Source organism: Lygodium microphyllum, chromosome 1, assembly GCF_053477565.2.
Source record: "Lygodium microphyllum isolate KBCC chromosome 1, Lygodium_microphyllum_v1.1.10, whole genome shotgun sequence".
NCBI lineage: Eukaryota > Viridiplantae > Streptophyta > Polypodiopsida > Schizaeales > Lygodiaceae > Lygodium > Lygodium microphyllum.
This window is the reverse complement of record NC_141135.1, coordinates 70935376-70953218: the sequence shown is the minus strand read 5'-3', so window position 1 is coordinate 70953218 and position 17843 is coordinate 70935376. Positions and strand designations below refer to the sequence as shown.

The following is a 17843-nucleotide window of genomic DNA, read 5'->3' as shown; positions in this document are numbered from 1 at the left end:
AAGTGAGAGAAAGACTAAAAACGCAGGCAGGACAACCCGCAGGAGAGAAAAATACTAAAAACGTAGACAACATGTGAGAGAAAGACTAAAAACGCATGCAAGACAACCTGCAGGAGGAAAAAAGACTGAAAACGTAGGCAGCAGGACTGTGATGATGTGGCAGGCTGTACAGTAGCAGGTTTGCATAGGAACAGCAGTCGCATGACTGAAATCAGCTCCAAACTGTGTGAAGAGGACTGGAAATCAAGTGCCAACTACTGGAGACAGCAATGGACAGCTTCCGCTGAGATGTCCTCCGCGAACGGGGTGTGGGCAGCAAGCTAAAACACCTGAAATCTGCAAAAATGCGATTAAGAGAAGAGTGGAGGGCTGGCTGCCAATTTATAGAAAATTAGGGTTCTAAATCCTCTCCCACTTAACTCTCTCGATCCGCTCCCCATTTTAGGGTTTTGGCTAAAATAAGCCTAAAATAAGCATGTTTTGGGGCTGTTTAAGTGACTAAGTACATTTCTTAGCACAACAATGGGGGGGTGGGGGGGTGGCGGAGGAGGGGAGGGGAGGGCACAACAGGGGGGGGATTGATGAGGGAAAAGATAGGGTGGGAGCGGGCGGCCAGGGGCAAAGGTGGAGCGGGAGAGGGCAAGACAGGTGCAGTGGGCGAGGCCGGCACGACAAAGGTAGGTCAGGCGCAGGCAAGTCGGGGGGCATATGCGGAGCGGCAAGTTGGGCGTAGGCGAGCTACAGCCAAGAGCAGGCAAGGACCTCCCAATTGACGCGATGATACAAGCGGAGGCGAGGGTAGCGGTCGCAACACGACAACCTAACTATGTTCTGTTATTATCAGTTTGTGCTATGTCGTACAATTGTATTTGTGTTTCTATGTTAGGGCATTTCTTTACAGTTATGCAAATAGACAACACAAGTGCCTCATTATGTACTAGATGGAGAGAAGCTAGGGTCTCCCATGCTTATTTGGCCGTAGTGCATGACCAAACATGTAGAATAACCTGCTTCCTGAATGGCAATGCGATTAAGGCATGTGCTTAAGCATACCTCCCTTTGCATTTTAGATGAATAGCATTGGGATGAGCAAAAGCTCAAGTTGATGAACCATTACTAATAGTGGATAAACGAGCTGATTTTGCATTTATTTCTTTGAACCATCGGGCGACTTGCTAGACTAATCTCAATACCAGATACATAACCCCGTGACTGCTTAGCAAGTATATATCCCATCATATATGCCCACATTGGGTACTTGGTTCATCCAACTTACCGAAGTCCTAAAACATGCTTAGTAAGTCATTTTGAGTTTTCCTTGCTTGGTGAGTATAATTGATCATTCCAACCAGCTACATCCCAAAGAACTTACAATTTCCAAAAGGAATGATGATGTCAAATCTGAAGGTGGGAGAAGTTGACGAGGAAGAAGGAGTGCCAATAGATAACCAAGAAAGAAGGGGTGAAGCCGATGGTAGGGAGAGGTGATCAATCCATGATAAAGAACCTCCTACACAAGCAACACTATCAATGGGATCATCAAAGGCTGACACGTAATCAAAGATCACATCCCTACTCACATCAATATTTTATGTTGATGAATCATAGAGCCTATAGCCCTTTGTGGTCGTGTGCAACCTACAAAGATAAGCTTCTTTGACATCGAGTGAAGTTTATTCCACATGGACATAAGCTCACACCCAAAAATGTGAAAGTGGGACATACAAGGCTTCTTCCCAAAGAAAGTCTCATATGGAGTTATGTCCTGCAATGCAGAATCAGAGACGTATTACAAATATGCACCACTGTAGCAACCTCCTCATCCCAAAGGGAACAAGGTAGATTCCGATACTCCAGCATCAATTGGGCCATCTCAAGCATGGTCCAATTAGCACAATCTACTACACCATTCTTTGATGGTGAGTTCAAATGGGAATAATCCACCTGAATGCTCTGATCCCTGCAAAACATAGAAAAAACATTGGATCAAAACTCGCTGCAGTAGTCAACCTACACAGCTCGAACTTTGAAAGACGTTTGTGCTTCAACAAACACCTTCTACTTGCAAAAGTTGGAATACCCCTCAATCTTGTATTCCAAGAAGTACAGTCACACATATCTGCTAAAATCATCAACAATCAGTATCAAATACTTGGCCTCCCAAGGGAGTTCATGTACATAGGTCCACACAAGCCAATGTGGACCAACTCTATCAATGAAGTAGCCCTCCAGCAAGCAACATGTGGATGACGCTGCCTACGTTGGTTGCCCCATTTGCAACTAAGACACGAGGTGTGAATAGAATGAAATTTTGGGAGAACCTTCACTAACATATTTTGAGAAGCCATTCGTATGGAGTCAAAGTTTATAATCCCATAACAAGCATGCCAAAGGAGCCCAAGCTCATGAGAAATCTATACACCGAGGGTAGTGCACTTATAAAGACCATGTAGAAGAGTCCTTAACCGTCACAATATCTTGGATAAAGACCATGCAAGTACCTAGCTGCATTAAACCATGGACAGAAAGGAGGTTAAAGCCCAAATCTGGAAAAGGACTTTGGTTATGATTCCCAATCCATGCACTAGCACGAAGGAGTTGTTACGAATGGTCACAAAACCCTTGTTGAGGTAAAACACACTTTATAGCTGATTAGCAATTTTTAACAGCCCCAAAACACGCTTAATTATAGAAAAATGCAAATTTGGTGCATGGTTTGAAAGAGTTTCAATGCTTCCCCAAAACCCTAATTTTTTGGGGCACCCTTCAACATCTATAAATAGCAAGGTTGCCCATCATTCAACCTTATCCTTTGGTGCAGGTTTCTCACTCTACCATGCAAATACTTGGCCTCCCAAGGGAGTTCATGTACATAGGTCCACACAAGCCAATGTGGACCAACTCTATCAATGAAGTAGCCCTCCAGCAAGCAACATGTGGATGACGCTGCCTACGTTGGTTGCCCCATTTGCAACTAAGACACGAGGTGTGAATAGAATGAAATTTTGGGAGACCCTTCACTAACATATTTTGAGAAGCCATTCGTATGGAGTCAAAGTTTATAATCCCATAACAAGCATGCCAAAGGAGCCCAAGCTCATGAGAAATCTATACACCGAGGGTAGTGCACTTATAAAGACCATGTAGAAGAGTCCTTAACCGTCACAATATCTTGGATAAAGACCATGCAAGTACCTAGCTGCATTAAACCATGGACAGAAAGGAGGTTAAAGCCCAAATCTGGAAAAGGACTTTGGTTATGATTCCCAATCCATGCACTAGCACGAAGGAGTTGTTACGAATGGTCACAAAACCCTTGTTGAGGTAAAACACACTTTATAGCTGATTAGCAATTTTTAACAGCCCCAAAACACGCTTAATTATAGAAAAATGCAAATTTGGTGCATGGTTTGAAAGAGTTTCAATGCTTCCCCAAAACCCTAATTTTTTGGGGCACCCTTCAACATCTATAAATAGCAAGGTTGCCCATCATTCAACCTTATCCTTTGGTGCAGGTTTCTCACTCTACCATGCAGATTTCAGCCATCAGTCACCTATCACCTGTTGTGCAACCATCACGGATTGCAGCCCATCACTATCTAGCCCTAGCGGCCTATTTTCAGTCATTGCCCTGCTGTTTGGAGGCCTCCATCTACTATGTCATTATAGCACCTGATCAGCTTGCGTTTTCAGTAGTTGGCACCAAGTGACAAACTGTTGCCATCTCTCCTACTAGACGACTACTACAGTACATGCGTTTTTGTTGTCCAGTAAGCCTTCTACATCAACAAACGCCTCTCTATTGTCACCTGACAGTTCTCTACCTCGGCATTATCTCACCTCCGACTTGTGGTTACTGCACTTGGGATCCATCTCTAGTGGATGTCACTCTCTCACATTGCATTGCTCTGCCCTTGGGTATTCTGTACACTCTTATATTCATTTAAAACATTCATTCGCTTCAGAGTTTCTTCTCTATACGTTTGTCTCTGTATTTGAGTTTTGAGTTTTTGCATTTTTCGTTTTGTGTTTAGCGTTTAGGGTTTGAGTTTTGCTTGTCTCTGTCTGAGTCTTTGTGTTTCAGTCTTGGTCATACATGTTGTGTTTCCTTAGTGCAAACTCTAGCATATCTTCACATGGTATCAGAGCCGATGCTCTTCTAAAGAGTATCCTACAATGATTCTGGAGGCTAGTCTTTGTGTAAGACTCACACACGACTCAATTCTGACTCATAATATCTCAGGCACCTTCTTCTTCAGATCCTATGATGCCCTATCAAGGTTCTCCATCATTAGAAGCTCTAACAAGGCATTATGATCTCAAGGAGGAGGTAGACACAACTTCACCTTTACCATCTTCTTCTCGTTTTGGTCATCTTACAGATGAAGATTTTGAGGAGTACTTGCACATCACGTACAATTCGGTTTACACTCCTCCAACCAGTGCTATGATTTCGTCTAGAACGATTGGTAAGACTGGCCACCTCTTTGATCTTGGAGGGACCACGACGTTCAACGCGTCTAGCGGTCCATCTCCTTCATCACACCTAGACCTTGTGTCAGGTTGGTATAACACTTTTGAGTCATATAAGTCAAAACCCTCTTCTATTTCTGCTTTTGTTGTGTAGGATTTGGATGATTTTCAGTATATTAACTCTAATAGCGAAGGCTCATGAAGCAAATACCCTTCATCAGGTATATCTCTACCATTGGTTTCATTTGAGCGAGCAAACCAAACTTTTCAACTCCCTCCTATCCCACCTCTATCTTCTCCACATTCTAATCTAGTCACACCTTCATTCCAAAATCTTAGATTACACTCTAATTCCACTCAAAGCACACTAGGGATTTGGATGGAATACATCGGGATTTCTTGAATCTCTTATGCTCTACAATTGCCTCTTGCTCTCAAGAATGACAAACAAGATGTCAAACCAATTCGCCCCTTAGTTTGCTAAGGGATTGGCCCTCAATTGTGCTCCTTGGGTGACAAATTCAACCCCAAATGTCTATTGCTAAATGGCCACTTGAATCTCCGAAACTTACTCCAATTTCAATTATTGAAATTGAAGTAGGCCTTATTTTTTAGCATGCTTCCCAAGGTGACTATCAAACCCTAATTTATGCTGTAAATTAGGGTTTATGGCAAAGATTAGTCAATATCTCTAACTCCAATGGTTGATTTTACTGGAAATTGTGAGGGAGAATGGGAATAGGCTAGAGGAAGAGAGAGAATGCTGAGGAGAGAGAAATCTTTTATTTATATCATGAGAAACTAGAGAAGATCAGTTGCTGCCCTGTTTAGACAGCCATGGAAGCTGTCACAGACTGCCAAAACCTCCCAAATCTGTTGTCACCTAGAGCCAAATTCTGTTATCTGCATCCATATAGCCTTGAACTGCAGTTACCTAGTCCATAGGCCTCCCTTAATGACTGCAAATGGTCTCCAATGGTAGGTGACCTAATCACACAGCCTCTCTCCACCTGGTGCACTAGAAAATTACCCTTTCTCTCCCTCTCCCAACCTCCAAAAACGGTTTTTCCACTTGCATTGGAAGGCTTTGCCAAGTTGCACAATTGCAAAAACAATTTCCAGCATTATCCAACTTTATTGAAATAGTTTTCAAAATACTAATTCTGAAAATTAATTTAACAATTATTTATGGCTCAAATAAATAATCTAACTGGCTAAGCCAATTTATTATTCAAGTGATCCTGACTACTCATTAGCCTAGAATTGGCATTAATTATTTAATTAAAGCCCATTCTCTAGTGTCACCATTGACACTTGTCAAAAGATGACGTACTAGCAAGACAGTAGGGTTTGCAAGGAGGAACACAAAGTGAACTCGGTAAACACTTAGAAGAGAAGAGAAGAGAGAAGAAACTCTGATGAATGAAATGATGAAGTTCTGAATCATAGAGTGAATGTGATACAAGGGAACAAGGGTGTCATAACACAAGGAAGATGATGAGGACAGCCACGAACCATGAACTGCAATGTCCTCCTGAAGGGGTGTAAGGGTAGTAGAGAGGTTGGAGAGAAGAGGTGACAGACTAAAAGAATCAGCTGTAAGGAATGAATGAGAGAGTGGCCTATAAATAAGCAAAGTCAGTCTAGGATGGCACCCCTTTTTGGAGCTGCGAACCCTAAACGCAAAAAGCAGAAACGCAAACTACAAGTGAAGGGTTTCTCAACACCCCCTCTCACACCCAAAAAGGGGAAGAAGAGAAGAGTGAGGTGGAGATGGAATGCTACATGCTGAAGAATGCTCATGCAGTAGGTGCCACTTGGACAGTGTCCCTCGTGGAAAAATTGTTCACTTGCCCAGGTGCCCTAGTACAAAGATGATGAAATCATGCAATGCATAAGAGGAATGTCGGACTTTGTGTGGTGCCGAGAACCATAAGGATATGCATGTACTCGATATCGAGAGTTGGCTCCATACTGACCAAGTGACCAAGGCAAGAAGAAGAGGAAGAAGAAGATGTAGAGGATCCCTAAGATCCAAGATTTCCACTTGAAAGGTATGTTAAATGATGCGGATCTAGAACATGACACAAGCTATGGTGGATCAAAGATCAAGACCAAGTTCATAATGACATGGACAAGTAGAGATAAACTATTACACAAGTGAATTAGGTTCCAATATAGATTAGCTTGGACTCATAAACACAATCTTGTGTAGAATTGACAATGACAAACACTTAACTGAAAGTACAAAGCATCATGATATTGTATTCATTTCATAGTCAAGTACAATGCTTTATAGGCTTTGAGTTGTTCCACTCTCCTCACTGTGCATATGGGATTCAGGACAGCTCCTCTTGGAGCATACATCATTTGTCTATTTCTCAACACCCCCCCTCAAATGATGAGTCCCTACGCTTGCTGGCTTTTGCCCCCCCTACATGATAACATAGCCCGAAAGACTAGCTCATAGGCAGCCTAGTCAAGTTAAAGCTTGAGACTTTACAGCTTGGCAAGGGTTTTACAAATCAAATCCACTAAGGAAAAACATATGAAAGATACAATGAAAGTTCTTCAAAACAATCTGTCAGAGTTGTTGATGGTAGCGGAAGCATATTCTTCTTCTTCTTCTTCTTCCATGAATTGGTTCTGGTGATGATCACTTTGCAATTGTTGGGCTCTTTTCTTGTGGAAACATTCACTGGCTACATGGCCAGTCTTACCACAATAGTGACATGTAACCCAATCCTTGTTGTTGTTGTTGATGAATCCTCGACCTCTTCCTTTAGGTCCAGCAGCTCCTTTGGTGTACAAAAGATTGTCCCTAGATGATGAGACATTGTCTTTTGCATTCTTGGTTTTTACTTTGCCTTCTTCATCGAGTAGTGAGTGCTCAATATCTTTAAGTGTGAGGCTTGGAACATTACTCAAAGTGGACACAAGATTTTCATATGGATCCTTGTTTACACTTGCAAGTAGTACGGCTATTGCTTCATCTTCCTCAATATTCTTTTTAAGAGATGAAAGTTGAGTTTTTAAACTCTTAAACTTATTAATGTGTATGGTCATAGAAGCACTGTCTTTGATATCCAGTTTATAAAACTGCATCAGAAGTTTTACCTTTGAATTTTTTGCTTGAGTACCAAACATTTTATCAAGTTCCTCCCAGGCGGTTCTAGCATTTCTAATGCCAGATATATGATGTAACACGTCATCACTTAGTCACTAGGCAATGATGCCTAGTGCCTTATTATTCATCTTCTTCCATTCTTTGGATTTGAACTGTTCTTCTTCAACGAACCCGTCTTCATCATCTTCCTTCTTGTTATCTGCATCATCTTCAAACAGGTTCCACAAGTCTTTCCGCATTAGGTGATACATGGTCTTTTCCTTCCAGGCATGGAAGCCTTCTCCATTGAACTTTGCTATTTGCTCCAGCTCTGCCATGTTGCTAATCTTCAGTTAACCAGCAAAAAACTATATTTTAATGTGTCAAGAGACACAAGAGAATCAGTGTCAAATTGACACTAGTTGAGTGTTAATGGATACTAGTCGGTACTTGATCTGCTTCCTCTTAGGAACTTCATGGGTGGCTTCTGAGCTTCCTTGGACACTTCCAGACTAGTAATGAGCTTCAGAGAGTATTCCTCAGTGATCAAAATCACTGTTGATGATGGTAATGAGAAAGAGGAATAAGGTTTCCAAGCTTCCAACTTTCTGGATATGGCTTCCTGGATTAGGGTTTCTGTAGCAGCCTGGTTTTTTGGTCTGTGTGCATTACACACTTGATCATTCTCAGAAATTTTTACATGGCCATGAAGCTTATTTCATGGGCTACAAAAGCCCTATGGTTGCTGCGTCGATTGCGCTGCGTGTTGTGCGTGCAGCTGTACGAACCGTCACGCAGTTTCAGACTGCGCCGTTTCTGGAAATCGCGCAATGCTGCCTGCTGTGGATGCTAATGTTACTGTCCGATGTGATAGGCTGAAGCGCTGGAGCAAGGGAAGATACTTCCAGAAGGATTCACTTGAAGATATGGCCCGTAGAGAGAGATCCAAGTGCTCCAAGGTGGGTAGGTGCAGTCTGGCTATGGCTACCACAAGGTCCAACTGAGATTTGAAGTTGACACTGAAGGTATGAGCTGAATGTAGGCTGGTTAGAGATTACCAGAGGTGAAGGGAGACTAGAGATTCAGAGTATGAGCTGTGCCATGCCCAACTGGGCTCTGATACCATGTTAAATGATGCGGATCTAGGACATGACACAAGCTATGGTGGATCAAAGATGAAGACCAAGTTCATAATGACATGGACAAGTAGAGATAAACTATTACACAAGTGAATTAGGTTCCAAGATAGATTAGCTTGGACTCATAAACACAATCTTGTGTAGAATTGACAATGACAGACACTTAACTCAAAGTACAAAGCATCATGATATTGTATTCATTTCATAGTCAAGTACAATGCTTTATAGGCTTTGAGTTGTTCCACCCTCCTCACTGTGCATATGGGATTCAGGACAGCTCCTCTTGGAGCATACATCATTTGTCTATTTCTCAACAAGGTAACCTGCAGTAAAGAACAGTAGACAGGGTAAACTGGAGAACCCGAAACTCAACCTCTGGAGAGAAGTCACTAGCTCCGTGCATCCATGCAAGAAGGAATACAAAGGCCTCATAACCAAGTCGCGGTTGAACCTCCAAGGCCTCCATCTAGATAGATCCTCGAGATCCTGGGTATTAATAGGTGAGATGACCGTTGGAAGAAAGCCACCCTATCCAAGGGTAGAAGAAGAAGATAAAAGGCCTCCGCCAAAGTGTGCGAAGGATTGAGCAGTGGGTGGGGACCCCCTATGAAACTGGAGGAATAAAAGTCTCCCTCTGAAGTCGCAGTAGATGTAGATGCCCCCTCGGAGGGCAAAGAAAGATCAACCCCCTTTGAATCCCCCTCTAAGGTAGATAGGGAATCAAGAAACTCATGGATCACGGACTCCGAAATGTCTGAGAATGAAAGAAGTGCCATCAGTTGTGCCGAAGAAGGGTATCTAGGGTGGTGAAGAATTCCCAGAGGTGGCCTCTCGAACCTGAGTAGGCGAGAGTGAAGGGTGGGGCTCAGACTAAGCAATGAGCGGGCAACAGTCATTGCTTCTCAATGGAATGGACCGACAAGACAAATAAGAGGAAGGAGTCGAGTAGCCACTGTCTCTCAAAGGAGCAGACTGATGAGCAAATTGTATCAAACAATCACTATCTCTCGATGGAGCAGACTGCAGAACCGCGGGCCATGGTAGCCATTGTACCCAAAAATAGCTGGGACAAGATTGCCACTGGCATTGCGACGATCTCCAAGAGGTCATAGCGCCAATTGATCCTCCATGTGCTCGAAAGGACTTAGTGCGCATCGGATGCGTCTTATTGCCTTGAGCATAGTACTCAAATAGCCGATACAAAATGGTCTCTGTGGCCCATAAAGGAGAGGTGGCACAAGGAGTGCCTAGTGGAAGACGCATATACTCTGGGGGGTGGGGAGCAAAGGTCGAAGTCGACAAGCATTGGTGGTGTGTCCGGTGATGCCACAGTAGAAGCACCCAGTAGTCTAGTCATCTCTTGGTAAAGAAGTCATGGGTACCATTATGCCTTGCTGAAGAAGGAAGAGGTTAGCCACGAACCATGAATTGCAATGTCCGCCTCAAGGGGTGTGAGGGCAGCGTGAAGCACGAACTGCAATGTCCACTGCAAGGGGTGGAAGGGCTGGAATTGAGTTGCCAGTGGGAGAAGAATGCTACCAGTAGTAAGAGGTTGCAACCAGTAGAAAAACGCAGGTGGGGAGAGAGAAAGACTAAAAACGCAAGAAAAACCAATAGTAACAGTCAGCATGCTAAAATCAGTTGTGTGTAATAAACTGGAAATAGACACCAGACTGTTGTAGACAGCAATGGCCAGCTTGGACCGCGATGTCCTCCACGTCCTGGGTGTGGACAGCAAGCTGAAATGCCTAAAATCTACAAAAACGAGATTGTTTTCTAAAAGGAGAGTGATCAGCAACAGTCGCTTTGCTCTAAACAGCTGCTGCAAACTGCGGGTGGAAGGCTGGAAATAGGCGCCAAATTGTAGATGACAGCAAGGGACAATTGAGACTATGACGTCTTCCGCGAAAGGGATGTGGGCAGCAAGCTGAAAACACCTAAAACCTACAAAAACGAGAATTTGATACAACGGAAGAAGAAGAGAAGTGGATGCCGAATCCACCGCCGGTCTTTGTTGTCACTAGAGTGGAGGATCTTTGCCGTCATTGGAATGGTACAACTTTTGCCTTTGGTACTAAATGATATCTCTAGGTCCCAAGTCCCACCTTATGAAATAATTAACCTGCACCTCACAGGTGCAAGTCACATTTACACATTTGATTAAGTTTTAATCAAATGCTGAGCAAAGCATCAAAATTTCATGTCCTTGTGACATGAACCATAGCCATTACTTCTATCTATATAGTGAGTAGAATCATGTTCAGCTTCTTTTGTTCTAGTGCTTTTTCATACTGCACTGCTAGACCTCACTATCCCCTAACATGTCTAACACACTACCAAACACTAAACACCATTTAACCTACTACACCAAGTCTTTATGGGCCACCTAGTGACCTTATCCTACCCACCTTGATTATGATAATCAAGTCACATTCACCAATTGATTCTGCTTGCCCAGAACATATCCACACCAAATTAACATGGAAAGAAAGTGCCAATATCGAAGGTGTCTAATGATCCATCTTCAACAAAAGCTAATTCCTAGAAGGAAAAGTCTCACCTTTTGCTTGCATGCACTATAGGAAGCAACCCCTTGATCATAACTGAAATAAACTTGGAATATGATAAGCCTTCTTGAAGACCACTAGCTTGTCATATTAAACCCTTCCTAAAAACATAGGTAGGAACCATAATGTGTCCACAACTACACTGGATCATGCATTTCTGCCATCTTGTTCGTTAAATTTGGATGTGGTCACTTCTTTTTGGACTGTAGAAAGGGCTGGCTTTTCTGATTTTCAGTTTGGTCACTTACTTTTAACGGTAGAGCATGGACCACGAATGAGGTCAGTCATCTGGCATTCTTGTTGGACCCACCTTTTCAAGTGATCATCGTCTCTTCTCTTCCCTAGAGATTGTCCTCCTCTTTTAACTTGCATTTTCGAAATGAAGAGAACAACATAATTGCAGTTTATTGTTCTTGGTCTTTTTCCCCGGCTCTCCAGATATGCAAGGTACTGATGGTGATATTTAACTGCTATGAAGGCATACTAAAAGAAATGGTTACATCCTCATGCTGATAATGAAGTGTCATAGTTTCGGTAAGAACTTGCATCCTTGCTACATATCAAGTTCAAGCAACTAAATTGTACCAGCATATGTAACTTGCTTCCCTAAAAGCCAAATCATACCAACACTTGCAACTATTCCATGCCAACAAAGAAAGGGCATTCTTCTAGATCAACTTTAAAGGGCTATAATTTTTCCACTCTTGCAAAAAAAAGTACCTTTCAGTATGAGGGGCCTCCACAATATAAAGGGCACAAGGTCTGTTGAAGCAATATTTGATCCCTAACTTTCTTGAGGTTTTAAAATTCTCCGAAGCCGAAGGCCAACCAACAAAAACCAGCATTCTAGGTTTTCCTGGTAGCTCGGGAGCCCACACGACTTGACCTACACTGAGATGTCCTGGGATGCCTTTCACAGCCTGCACAATACCACTACCACACATCCAAACTAGCCATTATTGGAAAGAATGATGTTAAGCAACAAACAATTGATATAAAGAACATACTAATTCATAGGCTTACCTTTGTAAGCTTGCAACAAAGAGATGTGGTCTTCTCTTTCCTGTGTATGATTCCCCCCAATCCTCTTGCCAGTCTCCCTGACCTTTCCAACTATAGGGGTCATTTTCTTTTTCTTTTTCCTCAGAATTGTAAGATTTCCCAAAGGTTGGCCTACTAGGAGCAGGCTCTTCAGCAACATATGCAACATACAGCTCATCTTGACTCCAGGATGCACCTTCAAACCTGGAAAATTCATGAACATATTAGATGTGACATAAGAATATTATTGCTACAAGTGAATTTAGAAACTGGCTGAGAATCTGATGGAACTATTAAAAGTTTCAGATGTGAATATTGTTCAATTTGTACCAACAGTAACATCCTCAACCTTTCCCATTGCTGAGATATAACAGTTATAACAGTTACAAAAGGAAGATTCTGTTGCAAAGTGATGTCTTAACAGTGACCCACATGTAATGCAGTTGTTGTGTGTGGGGTAGTATGGAAATGTTTAAACTGATTGGTGAATTGCATGATTCAATTACAAGAATGCTTTTCATGAAAGGATATTTGCTTTAAAGACTACCATCCATCTGCATAAACAGCACCATGGATTGTTGAAGGTATAATTATTTCCTTCAGAAGCTGAGCTGAACTCCATACTTCAATCTTCGTCGAGCTGGAATTATCCTTTGCCTTAGGCTCACTATTCTTTATTATGAGAAGCTTTTTTCCAGAGTTGGAAGGCACTACCAAAGTAGCACCATGGAGCTCAAATGGGAAAGCTGACCAATTACATTCTTCATCCCCGAATGATTTTGGAATCTGTACAAAGGACATGTATTTCTTCTTTGAATTGGCAAGAAGATCAACCTGACTCATGGTCACCATTGCTTCCAAGTTTTTCCCTGCAAGTTGGACACACTGCATCAGCCCCAGCATGTCTGATTTTACCAATCCCGAGAAAGAAAGTCATTATCTACTCAAACTATTGAAGATGAACATTTCTAACTAATGCTTTGCTAAAAAGGCTATTTCTATGTCCAAAAGCTATGTTTGTACTAACTTGTATTAACTTGTGACATAAACAAAAAACTGTTGCATTAAACCTGATATGCAAGAGTGCTTGAATAGCAGTGATGCCAAAACTCTGCACACTGGACTACTCGGAAGCACTAAATGCTAGAGCCCGGGTCATGTGGACAAGGACTGTCATTCCAAGGCCCATAGTAACTCTCATAAATGTGCTCCCAATTCCCATCAGATCTCAAGCATACCCAAGTGCAGGCAACCAGAGGATTCCTTCTCCCATTCTTTCTACACCTCCTAGTGCCCACATGACCCAATGGTGACCCGCTATTAATGAGGATTAAATGGACAGGCCCCTCAATCAGCACCTTCCGCAACACTTAAAGCCATGGTTGAGTAGAATTGAGGGCATTGTCCGACCAAAAGCCTATTTGATAGGCATGCCCCTTAGTGCATTCCTTTTGGATAGCCTTGTGTTTTTTGATTTGGGCACTTGGAGCGATTGTGGGCATCCCTCTAAGTGAAAACCATGCATTTATGTAGCATGTTCTCTTTTACCTCATCAAGCAAAGCATCATAAGCTCCCATTGTTCACCTCAAGATCCCAAGGAACTATCGCGCTCCTTGTGGCATTTTCCCCTTTACCTCATCATACTTCTAAATCAAAATCCTTGACAGTGGTTTTGCACTTTGCTTTCAACTTTGTATGAACTAAAAGGCCAAATCAAACACCATTTTTAAAAACAAAATGAAACAAAGACTTAAGTCACATAGGAGGGTTCATCACGCTCACAGACCACTGCAAACCTCTTGGCAATCTTGGCCCAATGTCTTGATTTCGCTAGGGTGGCTTCTTGGGCGACTCAAAAAAAGATATTCATCGCTTCTATGATCCTCATAAGCCCCTCTGTGGCCTACATGAAGTTGACCCAACTATGAACTAATTATGCACCATAGATGAGAAGAAGAGAGAAAATTGAAGCACAATAATACTCAATCACAAATGAAAGCAAGTGTACTAATGAATGATTAAACATACAATGCTGAAAGACCACAGTGAATAATGCCATACTTCCTATGCTAGGGTTGCACAAAGTGTCTTTTTATAGATAAACATAACCGTAAAATGGCTCAACCGTCATAAGAAACCCTAACCCTCGTGATACTTGAGTCCTAGATGATTGGGGGTAACAACTATTGTGAATGAGGATTTAATCACACTAAGGAGCCCCAAACATGGAATAAAGCGCATCAATGTAGTACTAATGAGATAGGCTACCTCCCCTCCATGCTATGTGTAAACTAGAGGTTCAAGCAAGAGAAAGCAAGACAATGTGTGAAAATTCCAATAGTCATAATGTGTGACCTACCTTCCCTTATTCTATTGTCATGGAGAGAATAAAGAATAGTTGTGCAGGCAATAAGTACAAGTAACAATGACAGGTGGCAACCACCTGCAGTGTATAGTTGTGCAGGTAATCAGTACAAGTAAATGTACGCAGCTAGGTATAGGTGGCCTTTAACCCCCAACCACCTCCTACATAAAGGAAAATGTGCTTGAGTAGATAAAACAAGAAAAAAGTAACAAAGTACAATGTATAAATAGAAATACAACAGGATGAGAAATAGATGTTATCTCATCCTACGCCCATCATCTTCCTAAAGAAGGCATAATGTTCTATTGGAAGACTTTTAGTGAGCAAATCTACAAGATTCTCGTTAGTCAAGATCTTAACAAGCTCTATCTTATCCTCAATCACCTCTCTGATGAAGTGATAACAAACCTCAATGTGCTTGGTCTTCGCATGAAAGACCGGATTATGTGCCAACTGGATGGCAATCATAGAGTTTGAATGCAATGTAGGAGTCATAGTCATACCAAGGTCTATCACCATACAGCCGAACCACAAGGCTTCCTTACAAGCCTCAATAGAGGTTGCAATATATCAACCTTGGTAGTAGACCAGGCAGTGCATTTCTACACCTTGGACATCCAAGAAACAACACCTCTAGCAAAAGTGAAGACATAACTAGAGATGGACTTCTACATATCCTGCATAATCAATCTCTGTAGCCCACAATGCCAATATCCTAGCCACTATAACAAATGCATATATCTACAGTGCCCTTAAGATACCTCATGATACCCTTCATAGTATCCCAATGTTGCTTGCTAAGTGCCGCTATATAATAAGCCACAACTCCTAGTACAAATGCTATGTTAGGTCTAGTGGCTATCATGGCATATATCAAGCTGCCCATTGCGGATGCGTATGGAATCTTGGCCATCTCAACCTTCTCATCATCTAACTGGGGATAATTTGCTTGACTGGCCTTCATGTGAGAAGGTGATAGGCAACCAATAGACTTACCACCTTGCATATAGAATTGCTCAAGGACATGTCCCATGTCCTTCATCTCAAAGCTATTTTTAAGCTAAGTCTTCAAAGCATCCAGCTCATCATGAGATTAAAGCGGTAAAGTGTGTATTTTTACTTTATGTTTATTTGTTGATTGCTGTAATTAAGTGCTTAATTGGGGAATTACTACCCTCTCCAAGAAGGAAGGTTGGTTTCAACATGGCGAAGAAGGAAATGTAATGCTTGATCTTTGACAAGGCTCATAGCATGGACAATGAGCTGAAAATGTTGTTGTTGGTCAAGATGCAGGATCTTAATGGCAAAATGATGTTGATGACCAGCAAGGGGAAGAGGAATATGATGATCAATTTAAAATCGAATGAGAATAATAGTAAATCTCTTTGTTGAATCGGCAGAAATTGCTTAGTTCGCTCAATTCTTGAATGCTCCAATGAAGGATTGCAAGGGCAAGAATAAGAAGTCATCTTTTACACCTTTGGGATAGCATGATGTACTGAAGAAAATGCCAAAGTCTTCTCATGAAGCTTCTAATGATAGTAATGAAGAAAAGAGTTGGTATGAATGGGGCAAAGTGTGCAAATGCAAAATGTGCATAGTGGTTCCAAGTGTGGGTATGTGTGGACCGGGTATGGGTATGGTAATTGCATGAGGAGCCCAAGGTGGAGGGATAGGGACGCTGGGAGCAGAGAATGATAATACTGTCAAAGATCCAAAGATGTTAGATATACGGATGCAAATCCAAATAAGCATGTACCTAAGCCAACTGCAATGGAGATCCGCCAATTTGCAACTAACTCATTGCATATAAACAATGAATCTCAAGTCTATAACTAAGAATATATCCAAAGTTTACAAACCCGTCTTATAGGAGGAAGTACCATGTGTACAAACCAAAGCTAAATCAGCCTACAATCATCAATTTTTGCATGAACAATGTAGACCATAACCAGCTGAGCATATATATATATATAGGCAAGTAAGAGTCTCCCAATGACTCAAGAGTCCAAGGTTTGCAATTAAAATATCAAAGTGCTCCCACGGAAGCAAACATTGGAATGTCTAAGAGTAAAGCAAAGTCCAATACTGAGAGTTGTTGCATACCTTAAATGGACTGAAGTGGGGTTGCCTTGGAAGCTCGGTTGAAGCTCTCTTCTTGGGCTGAAGTGAATGTTGATGAAGCTCCTTGCATGCTCGCTTTGATATCACTTGAAAGGTGGAGTAAAAGTGGAAGCACGAGCGAAAGCAAGAGCTATGGAGATTCAAGCAAGAGAGGGTAAGTTTGTGGGTGGAAACTCCAACGGTCGCAATATGTGACTTGCCTTTCCTTATTCTATTAACATAAAAAGAATAGACTTTAAAAGATAAAGTGATAGTGGATGGGCAGCCACCACCTGCAGTGTATAGGTGCGCAGAGAATAAATACAAGTGTAGGTGGCTAGGCATAGGTGGCCTTTAACCCCCAATAACAAGTGTCCCTACACTTGTCATTTTAAGCAAACACTTGTCATCTGTAGACTTTACTTTCCACCCTTGATCACCAACGCCCACACCTATATATTGGAGATCTCTCTCTTCATTTGAAATAAGCTCTCATGCTGAAATTTCAATCACATGCTTTGTATTCCCCTATCTATCACTAATCCAAGAAGCGCTTTCTACTTAGCTTGATTTAGTTCAAACACTAAAGAAGACAATCAACTTGCTACCTAGAGTATACAAAAATTAGGGTTTCAAAACCCTAATTTTCAGAATTGCAGCAAATCAACCCTTTGTATATGGTTCAAACACTTGGTTACCATATTAGAAGTGGGTGCAATGATGGAGGTAAAAAACACTATTGTAACAGATCGCACAACCCAAGAGAAAAGAGAAAATAGAGAATAGAAGGACACTACAAAGGGAGAACTTAGATATATGGAATGGAATCCATACGCCAAACATGAGATAGTTGCAACCGATAGTGAGTCACCAGCTGATGTGGGCACTGGCACTAGCTCCCTCTCTCCACAAGACTTGCATGTGATGAATGTCTGAGGAGGGAGCGCGGCTTTAAATAGCCCTAAATCTGAGAAAAGTTGGCTAGCTGAATAAAATAATAATAATATATCCTGGTCGGCCAAATCAATAAATGATCAGAAAAACACTT

The 17843-nt window shown here is 41.9% G+C and overlaps 1 protein-coding gene across 2 annotated transcripts in view; it reads right to left on the bottom strand.

Moving 5' to 3' along the window:
- The window catches only part of AARE (acylaminoacyl-peptidase-like protein), a 168545-nt gene that overhangs the window by 106989 nt on the left and 43713 nt on the right, over positions 1–17843 (bottom strand). For both annotated transcript variants that reach the window (XM_087678308.1, XM_087678302.1), the window contains exons 3-5: positions 12874–13195; positions 12309–12530; positions 12006–12218 (exon numbers count right to left, since the gene is read on the bottom strand). In XM_087678308.1, the coding sequence (XP_087534434.1) occupies positions 12006–12218; positions 12309–12530; positions 12874–13195 (757 nt within the window). The remainder of the gene's footprint in view (positions 1–12005; positions 12219–12308; positions 12531–12873; positions 13196–17843) is intronic.